Raw genomic sequence first — 12,856 nt, 5'->3', positions numbered from 1 at the left:
TTAGTTTCAGGTGTACAATATAGTGATTCGATATTTGTATATATTGTGAAATGATCAAGACAATTAAGTCTAGTCAACATCCATCATCATACATAGTTACAAAAATTTTTTTCTCGTGATGAGAACTTTTAATAGCTACTCTCTTAGCAGCTTTCAAATATACAATACAGTATTATTAATTGTATTCACCATGCTGTACATTACGTCCCCATGACCTATTTATTTAGGAGTTTTCTTTCTCAAGAGAAATTCTGATCACATGATGCTTATTCTCAGTTTCATTCATTTATTTCCAACTTGATTTATCAAAGTAAAATTCCATAATTGTCATTTTACCTTAAATGTGGAAGTGACTGAGTCTACATATGGATTATTCCCATCATTTGAGTGTGGACTCATGTAGGACAATCTTGAGCTAACCGTGATCTGCACTCAAAGGCGAGGGGACTTCCTGGCCCTGCTCTGGGACCTCTTTTTGGCCATTTAGTCTGTCTGGCTTTTTATGAGAATATAAAGTTGGTTAATAAATCTAAAAATGATTTAAATAAGCAAAAGTTTTATTGTCATTAAGAGGATCTTCTTTACTGATAACACTCTTTACCAACATTCTGCTTCTTACAAAAGTTACTTGGTTTCTCTGTGTATGGTTGATTCTCTTTTTCTTTTTTTCCTCTAGTGCATTCCACTCTTTGTTCAACTTGTTTTGGAGAGATTAACCCGAGGGGTCAAAACGAGTGAGCTCCGTACTATGTGTCTTCAGGTTGCAATTGCTGCCTTGTACTACAACCCTGATTTGCTGCTACATACTTTAGAACGAATTCAGTTGCCTCATAACCCTGGACCTGTAACTGTACAGTTTATAAATCAGTGGATGAATGATACAGATTGTTTTCTTGGGTATGTGTCTTTTGGATTTTACACAGCATTTCTGTTTCTGGAAAGTTGACTTTGTAATATGCACGTGTAATAGCATATAGAAAGATAATTTTCATATCTTAAGAATTTTTTTTAGTGTATTGTTAACATAATATTTAATTTTTAGAGAATTAAGAATGTGTTTCAGCAGCATAATCTCATGGAAAGAATGCAGGCTCTGAAAATTAGGTATAGCCCTTCCCCACTTGTTTTTGACTTACGTGCATTGTTCTACCTCTAGGCAATAAGAATTGTGTCCATCCAGGTTCCATGACTACTAAGTGTCTTTGGGTAAAAACATTCTAAACGGAGGCAGGTTTCTAAGGAAAGTAGCAGTCTAATAAAGATATAGTGTCCTGTCCCAGGATGTTGAACTCTTTGCAGATCACAAGGGGGCCTGTTCTCAAATGTAAGGTCAGAAGGATGGTTAGTTGTGGCCGAGATCCTGCCTTGGAGGAGAGTTTAGCCTTGTGTGAAGCACCTGTCCTAGTTTTCAAACGTAGGAAAAATGAGACCCCAAGTACTATGTAAGCCCACTTCCAGTGGCCCAACACATATTAATGACCATGTTATACTAGAATTTGACCTAGATTGCTGATTAATTTGTTTAAAACATTAGAAATAACTAGTGTTCTTCTTGAGTTTTGTAAGATATCATTTAGAAAAATTTGCTGAGGGGAACAGACTTGCTTCCAGCAGGAGGAGTACTTAGCCCACTGCTAAGTGGTGGGGCGATGGTGGCGGCCTGAATTAGGACGGTAGAATAGGAATGGGGAACATCTTCACAAGCTGCTTTGTGTACTCGAATTTGTCTGCGTGTAAGAGACTGGGATTTGTCCCTGATTTAGGTTTCTTGTTAAAGCCTTAAAGGGAAGAACATACTTGAGAAAGAAATTATGCTTAAAGTACTCTCTGACAAAGATTTAGGGCGATGAGATTTGGTCGTTCACAGTTAAGCAGTTGGTACACTTATCTCTTTATTACCATCTATAAGCAGTTTTCCAAAAAACAGAAAGGCTATCTCAGCTATTGCACAGACTGGGCGCGCTGGGATGGTGTTTCCTTGGGTTCTTTAGAGCCCCACTTGATAATCATCTTTCCTGCTGTGATTGCCTTGACACCCAGTGTGCCCTACTAGTTCGGGGCTACATGGGTGAGAAAGCTCTCAGGTCAAGTACAGTTCCTGTTATAGTATACCGCTTTGGCATTAGTAACTTGAATGAATCACCAGTGCAAATAATGAAGAATAACAGAAGCTTCTAATACATTCATCATTGGGTTTGTTGTATATTACTCTCATTTTAAACGAATTGAATCACTGCCAATGAATTTTTTGTTCATGCCTGCAATTTTGAAAGTGTTATATACCAATATAGTAGTCTTTTCATTCTTAATATTTTTAGTTTTAAAGAACTTAGAAGAAACATTTAGTAGAAAAATGTGTGTAATGTGTAATCGTCAAACTATTTTCTTCAAAATTAAATTCTCCTTATCCTGTGTTATAGCAGAGGACCTTTAATAGATTTACTTATAGTCACTAAGTTCAGTCTATTAGATGCTGAGCTTTTGAAATAGCTTTTGGTACCCGGGGTTAGTGTACAATTTATGTGACAAGAAACTTGTAGAACAATCTCAGAAATTCTTCCTTTCTCCATTGGATAGGAATTTTATGCTGTCAAATACAGATATTCCTGCTTTAATAAAACTTGTTATGCCAAGGCCCAGATATAACATTTCTATGAATCATAAATTGATATTACAGCAGGATTCACCATGTTCATTGCAGACTCCCGTGGGTCTTTGATGATAATTATTGGTTGACAAAACTTGATTTACTAGTAGAAAATGAGGGATACCTCTGTATAATTCCAGTGAATGAACCTTAGAGTACACCTTAGACATTCCTTTTGAAATGAGGACATTCAGAACTTGTCCTCGTTTCTCATGTGCGCGTTTTTTTTCCTTTGTAATTTGTAGGCATCATGACCGGAAGATGTGTATAATAGGAATGAGTATCCTTTTGGAATTACAAAATCGACCTCCTGCAGTAGATGCTGTGGTGGGACAGATTGTGCCCTCAATTCTTTTCCTTTTCCTTGGCCTAAAGCAGGTCTGTGCTACTAGACAACTAGTAAACCGGGAAGATCGCTCAAAAGCAGAGAAAGCTGATATGGAAGAAAACGGTAAAGTCTTCTAACTGCAATGAATGCTAGAATTGATTTTGATTCGAGCATGCATTTTCTTTGAATTTTAGTCTATTTGGAGTCATTAAACAGATTTACATTCTTTGGCCTGTTGCACATTTAAGAAATATTTTGGGTTTAGTTGACTTAATTATATCGTGCTTTGTAAATTTAGATTTGTTCACATTTGACACATAAATGATTTATTATTGAGCCTAACGGATGTTGTTACACCCTGGGAAATTTATAACAGAATCAAATGGTCTTGACAGTAAGTTAGCAATGCAGTATTTCATTTTCTTGTTTGTGCCACTAGTCTCAATGAAGGCAGCAGCCGTGAATTCAAGGAATCGTTAGATCCAGAGCGGAAGGTCAGTGCAGCAGATTAGTAGAGAGTGCCTGATTTTTTTTTAGTGGTTCTTAGGTGATTCCTCAGAAAAATTATAATTGGGATATATTTGTGGTTTACATATTAATAAATTTAGAATAAAGGGCATAAATGAAGGTGATTTGCTTAATCAGGAGTCAGAATAAGATTGTTAGAGTCAAGAATATTAGATCTTTATTTTATTTAATGATATTGTGAAACTACTTGCTAGGGCCCAGGAAGTAACATTATACAACTCTAAAAAGGAACTTTTCCTCTTCTGGTTAAAAACAGATATTTCTTTGAGAAAAATCAGAACTTTTCCTGGAAAACATACAGCTCTATTTTTGATGCTAAATTCTATGATTTCAGCATGTGTAGATTTAAAACATTTTGCATTTAACTGGCATCATCCCAGTTTGTTCAAATATAGGGTATCTGTCCCCTGTCCCACCCCCAACACAAAGCACTTCTAATTTTTTTGTTTTTCTGAATTCTATGTAGGTCTTTTTGTAGTAATGCTTCTTTACTAGATTTTTTTTTTGCTAAGTATATGCCAACAATTGTAGAATTCTTTTTTTCAGTATGTTACAATATTCTCTTTCTAATTTCTTGCTTTGCTCACTATTGGTTTACAACTAATATGACTTGAGGGAAATTTTCTAGTAATATTCTAGATTTCCTTGTTGAATTTTCTGCTGAAGTATGAGAATGATTAACTAGCAAAGGGATTTCTTGCCGTCTCTGTAATTATACCTTCGCCATATATATGTGTATGTGTTGTGTATCTATCTATCTATCTATCTATCTATTTTTTTTTCCATGTGTGTGGTCAAAACTATGGTTTCTTGCCTTATCCCTAAAACTGCCTTGCAGATTAATCCAGGTGCTTCAGTATGATGAGTGTTATAGAGAACTAGTTTTAGATTAATATTGACTGGTTTGGGTTTACTCCAGGTTTTTCCTCTTAGGTTGCTTTTATTCTGCGTGTACTATCTTCCAGTTATTTACAATATTGGGCTAACTGCTTGGAACAGACTGACACTGAAAACAGAAACAGAATCCATAGTGATGTACAATTCAGCTGACGACTTTTCAACCCCTATGTAGCTAACTGTTTTCCCTTTACATTTCAATATTTTTCTGTTTCTATGAGCAGAAATGACCTCCTCATTTGAGCGCTTCTGAGCAGTCCATAATCAGCTTAGTTAATTGTTAAGGGACCCACATTCTCAGTGGGAGGTCATTGTTATTTAAAACACATGCACAGACTGCACAATCATTTTGTCTTCTTTTTTAACAAAAAGGTTAATTTGGGAATCTGTCGTTAAATAGTGTTTTTATATTAATGAATATGAGGCAGCCTTTGCAAAACAATTGTAATGTTCAGCTGGACCACAGATTTAGGAGTATTTGGAAATTGTTTTTAGTGAGGAGGATAAAATCACTTCCAATTTAACAAACTACAGTAAAGATAGGGTTTATTTTTATAATTTTATGTAAAATTATATAGTAGTTTTCCCATTTCTAGAATGTCATTTTATAATTTTTGGTTTTTTTATGGAATAATTTTTAATTTTGTCCTTATGTGTTTTGATTCCTTTTAAATAAATAATGGATCCACAGAGGAGATTTCGAGTGATGAAGAGGAGACGAACGTAACTGCTCAAGCAATGCAGTCAAATAACGGAAGAGGTGAAGACGAGGAGGAAGATGACGATGACTGGGATGAGGAAGTATTGGAAGAAACTGCCCTGGAGGGATTCAGCACTCCACTTGACCTTGACAACAGTGTGGATGAATATCAATTTTTTACCCAAGCTCTGCTAAGTATGTCTTTACTCCCTGAATCTTCAGATTTTTTCTCTAAACTCATTCTTCATTTCCTTGTGTTAGAAGTTTTGAGATCTGCCCACAGTTGGTTTAGATTCCTTTAAAAAGTTTTATTTAGTTTTATTATAGAAATCCCCAAGCATACGCAAGATGAGAGAGAATAGCATAACGAAACACCTACCACCCTGTCCTAGCAATCTTTATCGTCGTGAAGTGGCAGCGTGAGGCTGCAGGTTATCCTCACAAAAGTAGTAGTGTCTGCATATATTACTCACCCTCTGGGTGTAAATGGGCAAGCATTTTTACACTTTACAGAAAAGAATGGAGTATCTCACAAAGAATGTTGCGTAAAGATTGTGACCATAGACTTCTTAGCAGTTCACAGTCCGCTCGGGAGGGAACAGAGAGTCCAGCTGCCAGAAGAGAGTAACTCTTTACTACATATCAATTTACCAACTTTCTACAGCAAAGAACACTGTAAATACAGTTAAAGGACTCATGCAAGATTGAGAGAAACTATTTGTCACATACATATCATAGGCTTAAGATCCACGGTTTACAAAGGCCTTCTACAAGTGAATAAGATCAATAATCCAGTATAAAATTGAGAGATGTAAATGGAAAATTTACAGAGTTAAAAGTAAATAATAAACCAATGAAAATATTTAGAAAATTGTTATAATATATAATATTATATATATTAATATAATAAAATATATATAATATATATAAAAAGAAATCCCACTACTATAGATCATTTGTTTTATAGTTACATAGTATTTCTATGGTAATATCATACTTTAACTTGTTTCTACTGATGAACATATAAAAGTATTTTCAGTTTTTTTGCTGTTATAAGCAATTAAAGTAAACATCCTTGTGTAGAAAATATTGTTACTAACAAGGCAATGCTAGTGTAATAGATGGGCATTATTTAGTGTTATTACAAATATGAATATAAAACCACCTCTATGTTTTATTGAAATTTAGTGGGAACTAGAGATAGAGAGCACAGAAAATGCTATTCCAAAGCATGGGGAAAATAAGAGCATAAGTGTGGAGATGAGAATATGGAGGGTACGCTCTAAGGCAGTTGCTTCCAGACCTGGGTGTGCATCATAATCAGGAAGGAAGCTTTTAGGTCTTGGGTGGCGTCTCAGGATATGAATTTTGAAAGTGCTTCTCAAGTGATAGGCAAACAGCTTTGGATCATTGTGTAGGGACCACTGCTTAAAGTCTCTGTGAAGTAATAAAATGGGACCGAATTGTACCAACCTTGAATTCTGGACTGAGGTGGTCTTTATCTAATTGCCCATCGGCGTGTTGTTTAATGGTTTTCTGTAAAGAGGTGACCTCGGGGATGTGGTAGTTTTCTTCAGGGGATTTATTGGATGACAATGTGCAAAAAGAACTGAAGGGGACTCAAATCTGGAACCAAGCGTTAGGAGATTACTTTATTAATTTAGGAGTAGTGGGACCCTGGAGTGGGAGGATGGCATTCGATGGAAAGAAGTGTATCGGTGAAAGACTTCAGGAAAGCAGCAGAGAATTGGATGTGGAGAGGGCACGGTTAAAGATGTTAGTGGCTGACTAGGAGACTAATAGAACTAGTAATGGAGATGGGGAAATGTAGAGGGCTTTGGAGGTAAAATGTTGAATTTGATTTTAGTTGTGCTGAGTTTCAGGTGAGCTATCCAAGTGGAAAAGTCCAGGAGGCTTAGGGAACAGTTTTGGCTAAAGATACAAATTTGTGCTCTTGGTGTAGGAGCAATACTGAAGCTGTAGGTAGGGTGAGAATTCCAGAGAAAAATGGTACCAAGTTGAGTATAGGTGTTTGGCAAGATCTAGATTTTAGGGAGCATTCATAGTTAGTAAAACCCCAAGAAGAAGAGGAGACGGTAAAGGAAGCAGAAAACTAGGCAAAGCAGAGATTTGCAGTGTCCCGACCTTCCTGATAGCCCGCATAGCTGGGCACTAAAGTGAGTACTCAGGCATAATCCTTTGTTGGAGTAAGTTTCAGCACCTTGTGTTTGTCATAGTACTGTACTCTTGGTCTCTTACTGTCTGCGATCATTTCATTGTAATTTGATCGTGTTACTATTATTCTCTGAAATAATAATTGTCACCGGACTCCCTTATCTTTTCCTCCTTCCCCTACTGCCCCCAAAATGCAACAGCTGTGCAGAATCGGGATGCTGCCTGGTACCAGCTGCTGATGGCACCGCTCAGTGAGGATCAGAGGAGGGCGCTGCAGGAGGTGTACACACTGGCGGAGCACCGGAGGACGGTGGCAGGTCAGCCAGCGTGATTTCCAGATTGGAGCGCATGTGACAGAGTGCCAGTAGTCTTATTTTATGCACCTGGTGGCACCAAAATAACTTTTTTTTTTTTTTTTTTTTTTTTAAAGATTTTATTTTTTCCTTTTTCTCCCCAAAGCCCTCCTGTACATAGTTGTGTATTCTTCGTTGTGGGTCCTTCTAGTTGTGGCATGTGGGACGCTGCCTCAGCGTGGTCTGATGAGCAGTGCCATGTCCGCGCCCAGGATTCGAACCAATGAAACACTGGGCCGCCTGCAGCGGAGCGCGCGAACTTAACCACTCGGCCACGGGGCCAGCCCCCAAAATAACTTTTTAAAGTTGTTAGAGGCCAGCCTTTCAAGATAATAAGAAATTAGTAGTACATGATCTTCTTTTTAATCATTCTTGGTATCTTAGCTCTGCAAAACACCATGCCTTAATATGTGTCTTTTAGTGGTGGTGTTATTCACATCCTTATCCTGTTTTGGAGCTAAAGGTAAGACATGAGGGGTGGATGAGTCTTGCTGAGGGAGAGTTAGTCAGTGGGATCACCTACCTAAACGTCTTAACCACAGATGGACCAAAGGCCCTTTGTGAGTTCTAGCGAGGAGCTTGTATTCCTGGAGATGAGATACCCTCCATTTCTATTTCTTGGGCTTTACATGTTGGTGATTCTTTTTGATTTTCAGTTTTTAAGCTGGAGAAATTATTATTTCTTTTGGTGAGGAAAGTTGGTCCTGAGCTAACATCTGTTGCCAGTCTTCCTCTTCTTCTTTTTTGTTTTTGCTTGAGGAAGATTGACCCTCAGCTAACATCTCTGTCAGTCTTCCTCTATTTTGTATGTGGGACGCCTGCCACAGCATGGCTTGATGAGTGGTGTGTAGGTTCACACCCGGGATCCGAACCCACGAACCCTCGGCCGCTGAAGCGGAGCATGCAAACTTAACTACTTCACCACCAGGCTGGCCCCCTGGAGAAATTATTTATGCAGACATTATTATGGTCACTCCTGGAAAATCAATGGAAAGGATTTTGTAATTACAAAAATATTTCAGTGGGAAATCATGGAATAGAAATGTAGAGTTTAGAACCCGGGTTCTTCTGCATAGACATAGATTTTCAGTCCTGTACAGATTCTGGATCAGCCCTCCTAATGTGAGAGGTCTGGGCGTCCTTTCAGCAGCAGACTGTGGAGCAGGTGGAACTCAACTTTGAGCCTTGTTTTCAATTTACTCGTTTTTAGGAAATGGTTTTTCCGTGTGGGTAAATATAACTGCTTCCTGACATGGGTCTGTTAAAGGCTGGTGCTCCGTTGGGCAGAGTAATTAATCCCACGAGTCCCATTCCCTCACAGTGCTAAGTCTAAAGAATCGGGTTCCTTTGAAGTTATTTCCAACCTTGTCACCTTAAATCCTCTCCTGTCCTTTCTTCCCCTTTCTCTTGGCAAATGCCAGAGGCAAAGAAGAAGATCGAGCAACAGGGAGGCTTCACGTTTGAAAACAAAGGCGTCCTCTCGGCATTTAACCTCGGGACTGTGCCCGGCAGCAACTGAAGGCAGGACCTCAGCCGACCACATGTCAGCGCCACATCTGCTTCACCAGGGGAAGGTGAGGGGCGCGGGGAGGGGGGCGGCTGCTCCTGCTGTGCCAGTCACCGCCTGGCACTCTCCCCTTCCCCTTTGACCTTTCTCACCCTGAAATATATATATTTTAAGCAGCTACTGTAATGTATGAAATTAAAGAAAAACAAAATCATTGGACTGAAAAGGACAAACCGTATGCTCCAAAGGATGAACGACCAAGGTGGTTTTAGAGAATCGGATTGAATTGCACGTCTCAGGTTTTTGCCATGCAGAATCAATGGATTTATGCGGATAACAGTGCCTTCTGTTGTACATGAATTATCTGAAAAATTTTTTTGGAGTGCATTGCAATTTTTTTTAAAGCATAAAACATATTTCTAGATATAATGTAAACCTCGGCTATATGTTGACTTATTCTGCATTTTACTATGTGAATTTACTGTTAGGCAGTTAGCTACAAGTCACTCTGGTTTCAAAAACGTCACCGCTCCCCTCGCTCACCCTGCTGCTGGGGACTTTCTTCAGGGGTTGTGAAACATGCACTGGCTCTGGTTTTTAATAAGATGTTCTGTGGCTTTCCTAAGAAGTGTCTTATTCCCTCTTCCATCGTATTTTTCAGCCCCTTCTGAAAGGGGTGATATTTCTTCTCGAGTCAGCAAATATGAGTGTCAATTTCATTCATAACCTGATAAGTTCAAGACTCAAAAATTTCTTGGCAGCAAGTGGCAGGGACTCTGTAGTCACTGGAATTAACAATAAGTCCAAGTATATTCTGAACCTTGTACTTAATTATGCTATTAATTGGTAATTGTACTAAAGCACACTGAACTTCTAAGAGAAAGGTGCTGCATAAGCACGCTGTCTTTCTCCATGGGGGCTTAAGTTTTCAGTAACTTATCATTCCAGCTGTGTTGGACCTGGGTCCAAAACATTCTGTAACAATATTTTTATCTAGGAGAAAGACCCACATAAATCTAATTTCCTGCTTTCTCACACATCCGAATTTTCTCCTACCTGATTTGTTCTAATCTTTATGATGGCTCAGTTTGGCTTCTTATCTTTCTCAAGGGTTGGGGATACTGGTCAGCTGCGCTCTCAGATGGTAATGGTATAAGATAGCCTCTAGGGAATACTGCAGACGGAGGTTACAGCTGTTTTTCTGAGCTGATTTGAGACCAGCACGGAGATGATAGTGTTTTCATTCAGTAAAGTGAAAGTGTATTTTCAGAACTTAATATGTTACTGGATGTGACACAGTTTTCCATTTTTGCGAAATGTCTGCAGCTTATGTTTCTCATCAGTGACTGGAGGAATTTTCTCCAGGTGCTTCCTATATTACCATCCCTTGTTAATATTAACTCTTTTTAGGATTTTAGGTTAAAGTAGTTTTTACCGAAGTAGCCTAAGAAGCCATGAGTTTTGGAGTTAAAGGATCCCCTGCTTTCCTCTGCCCTTCTCCTCCCAAGGCATCGATGCTGAATGTGCCAACTGGTGGCTAGAAAAGAAAGACGGCATTTGGAGAACTTTTAGATATCTTAAGCTTTGAAACTCTTCTCATGCTCCCCATATCCCAAATGGTTTGATTTTAACATAAATAATATGCCTTCACACTGGATTGTAAAAGGCATGTAATTTTATTTTTGTGATGTATTGTCTTCTGCAGTATTAAAGGGAAAGAAGTGTTCATCTGTATCATCCTATCTTGTTTTTGAAGCCAGGGTAGTTGTATAATTTTGTTACCAGCAGTGCTAACCTGAATGTGATCTGGTTACCTTGGAAATGCAGGAACTTACATGAATGTACTGTAAAATAAAATGCGGAGTGATTCCCAGATTCTGAACTCTTCTGTGTGAAATGTTTTCTGGAATGCTGAGGTGCTTTAGGCATGTGATAAAAATGCATCAGTATGTTTTGCTGACTTCTGGGGACCGGAGCAAGGTGGCCGTTGGTCTGGGAGGGTAACAAGGGCCCATCAGGAGCAGCTGGAGAGTGGGGAGTGGTCGGGAGCTAGAGCCCATCTCATCAACCGGGGCGTCCACGTGAGAACGACAGAAGCTCTGAAAAAGCAAAGGGCGTTCAACCACGTCAGGACCTTGAAAGGAAGGGAAAAAGTGCCCCAAATGGAGGTGTTTTCTGATGGGCTGCCGTCAAACTAGGAGTGGTCAAAATGATAAATGTTGGCCTTCTTGTTCTCAATTACTCACTTAGCACGACAGTAGGCTTCTTCTCCCCACCTCTAATTTATGTTAAGACCACCCTGAACCAGTAAATTGTTAATCAGTGAAAATTCTTAAGGCAGAAAACAATCATTTTAAATTCTGTCATTTAAGTGATATAATGAATTACAGTCCAGCTTTCTGTTCAGCAAGGGAGATTGGAAACTGTGATAAGTCCGTGGAAGAAATCAAAAGGAAAACCTAGCCATGGGATCAGAGACCACCAGAGTGTGTTTGTGTGCGTGTGGGTGTGCATGCGCATTTCATCTGTAAAAAGAAAGTCATTCCAGATGAACCTTCAATGGTAATCCTTCCTGTCCTCATTTCCCTCTGTCCACTGAGGTCAGTGTACAAGTGCTGACTGGGCCCGTTGGAAGCTTTTTGGGCAGTCTGCTAGTAAGGCCACAAAACCAATGGACAAAGGGTTGGACGATGCTTTAGGAAGAAGCACAGACACGAGGGCAGCTGTGGCTGATCCTACAGCTAGGAGAGAGGCGTGTGTGCAACAGAAGGTGAGTGGGGATTAGCAGGACAGTCTGGGGCAGGTAGCAGTGCTGGCAGAGGGAGGCGAGCGCTGTGTTGTGGGGAAGAGGGAGTGCAAGGCTCTGCCATCGAGTGGGGAGGTGAGTGAGTGCACATGCTCCCTGCAGGGCATCTGAGAGGAAGTTCGCCTTGGAGATCACCCAACTTGAAAAAGAGATTTCACAAGTAGATGGGTGCCCCTTGAGAGCTAGTAATTGGAAACTTCCCAAAGGATTTGGAATGTGCAGAGAGCGAAGAGCAACTCAGGCAGGAATGACTGCATGCACACTTTCCCAGAGGACCTCGTTGGGCATGAAGAGAAAACCTGGCAGGGAGGATGAGAACTACACAACAAGGCCTCATGGGCACCTTTCAGTGTGGCCCGAGTCCCAACGCACAGCTCTTCTTTAGAGTGACCCACCATTCCCGCTGCCCAGCCAGTGAGGACAGTCCCTTCATTGCTCCTCCTTTGCATCGTTCTCTGCTGGGAACTTGTGCAGCTTGACCCTCACCCCTGCTGTTTGCCAGACAGTCTGACTCCACTGGTCTCTATCTCCTTAAGCACGTCAACGAATTCGAATTCCTTCCAAGTGGGTAACCTCTGGCCTTCGAGTGAGTTCTTCCTCTTCTTTTTCACAGCACTTGTGTTTGTTTCATTTTGCCTTGAATTGCTCATGCCACTGATGATAAGTTCAAGGGCGGGGACTGTACTTTACACAGTATTTTGTACACATTTTGTCTTCTTTATATACCTTGCATCTGGTGACCAAGCATGGTTAATATGAACAGATGAATGAGCGGATATTTGAGGTTCTGCCAGCGAGCTTGGAGGCATCTTAGAGGCATCTCAGAGACCACAAATAAGATCTCAGAGACAGGTAGGTTCCTGTGGAGGCACCTGGCTTTGAGAAGGAGAAAACAACTTTGCAGCAGCAGCAGCT

The 12,856-nt window shown here is 39.9% G+C and overlaps 1 protein-coding gene across 9 annotated transcripts in view; it reads left to right on the top strand.

Annotated features, from left to right (window-relative positions):
• IPO8 (importin 8) overlaps positions 1–11,010 on the top strand; it is a 58,879-nt gene extending 47,869 nt beyond the window's left edge. For 6 of the 9 annotated variants that reach the window (XM_008523900.2, XM_070620992.1, XM_070620993.1 and 3 more), the window contains 5 exons: positions 677–897; positions 2,893–3,098; positions 5,092–5,295; positions 7,476–7,592; positions 9,050–11,010. In XM_008523900.2, the coding sequence (XP_008522122.1) occupies positions 677–897; positions 2,893–3,098; positions 5,092–5,295; positions 7,476–7,592; positions 9,050–9,147 (846 nt within the window). In that variant the 3' untranslated portion in view covers positions 9,148–11,010. Of the gene's footprint in view, positions 1–676; positions 898–2,892; positions 3,099–5,091; positions 5,296–7,475; positions 7,665–7,912 lie in introns of all 9 variants that reach the window. The other 3 variants (XR_545451.2, XR_011540346.1, XR_011540347.1) reach the window with 2 other exon arrangements.
• Positions 11,011–12,856: the final 1,846 nt, after the last annotated feature.

The sequence above is a fragment of the Equus przewalskii genome, chromosome 5 (genome assembly GCF_037783145.1).
Source record: "Equus przewalskii isolate Varuska chromosome 5, EquPr2, whole genome shotgun sequence".
NCBI classification, from domain to species: Eukaryota; Metazoa; Chordata; class Mammalia; order Perissodactyla; family Equidae; genus Equus; species Equus przewalskii.
The sequence above is the reverse complement of the archived record's forward strand: the minus strand, read 5'-3'. Positions and strand labels throughout refer to the sequence as shown.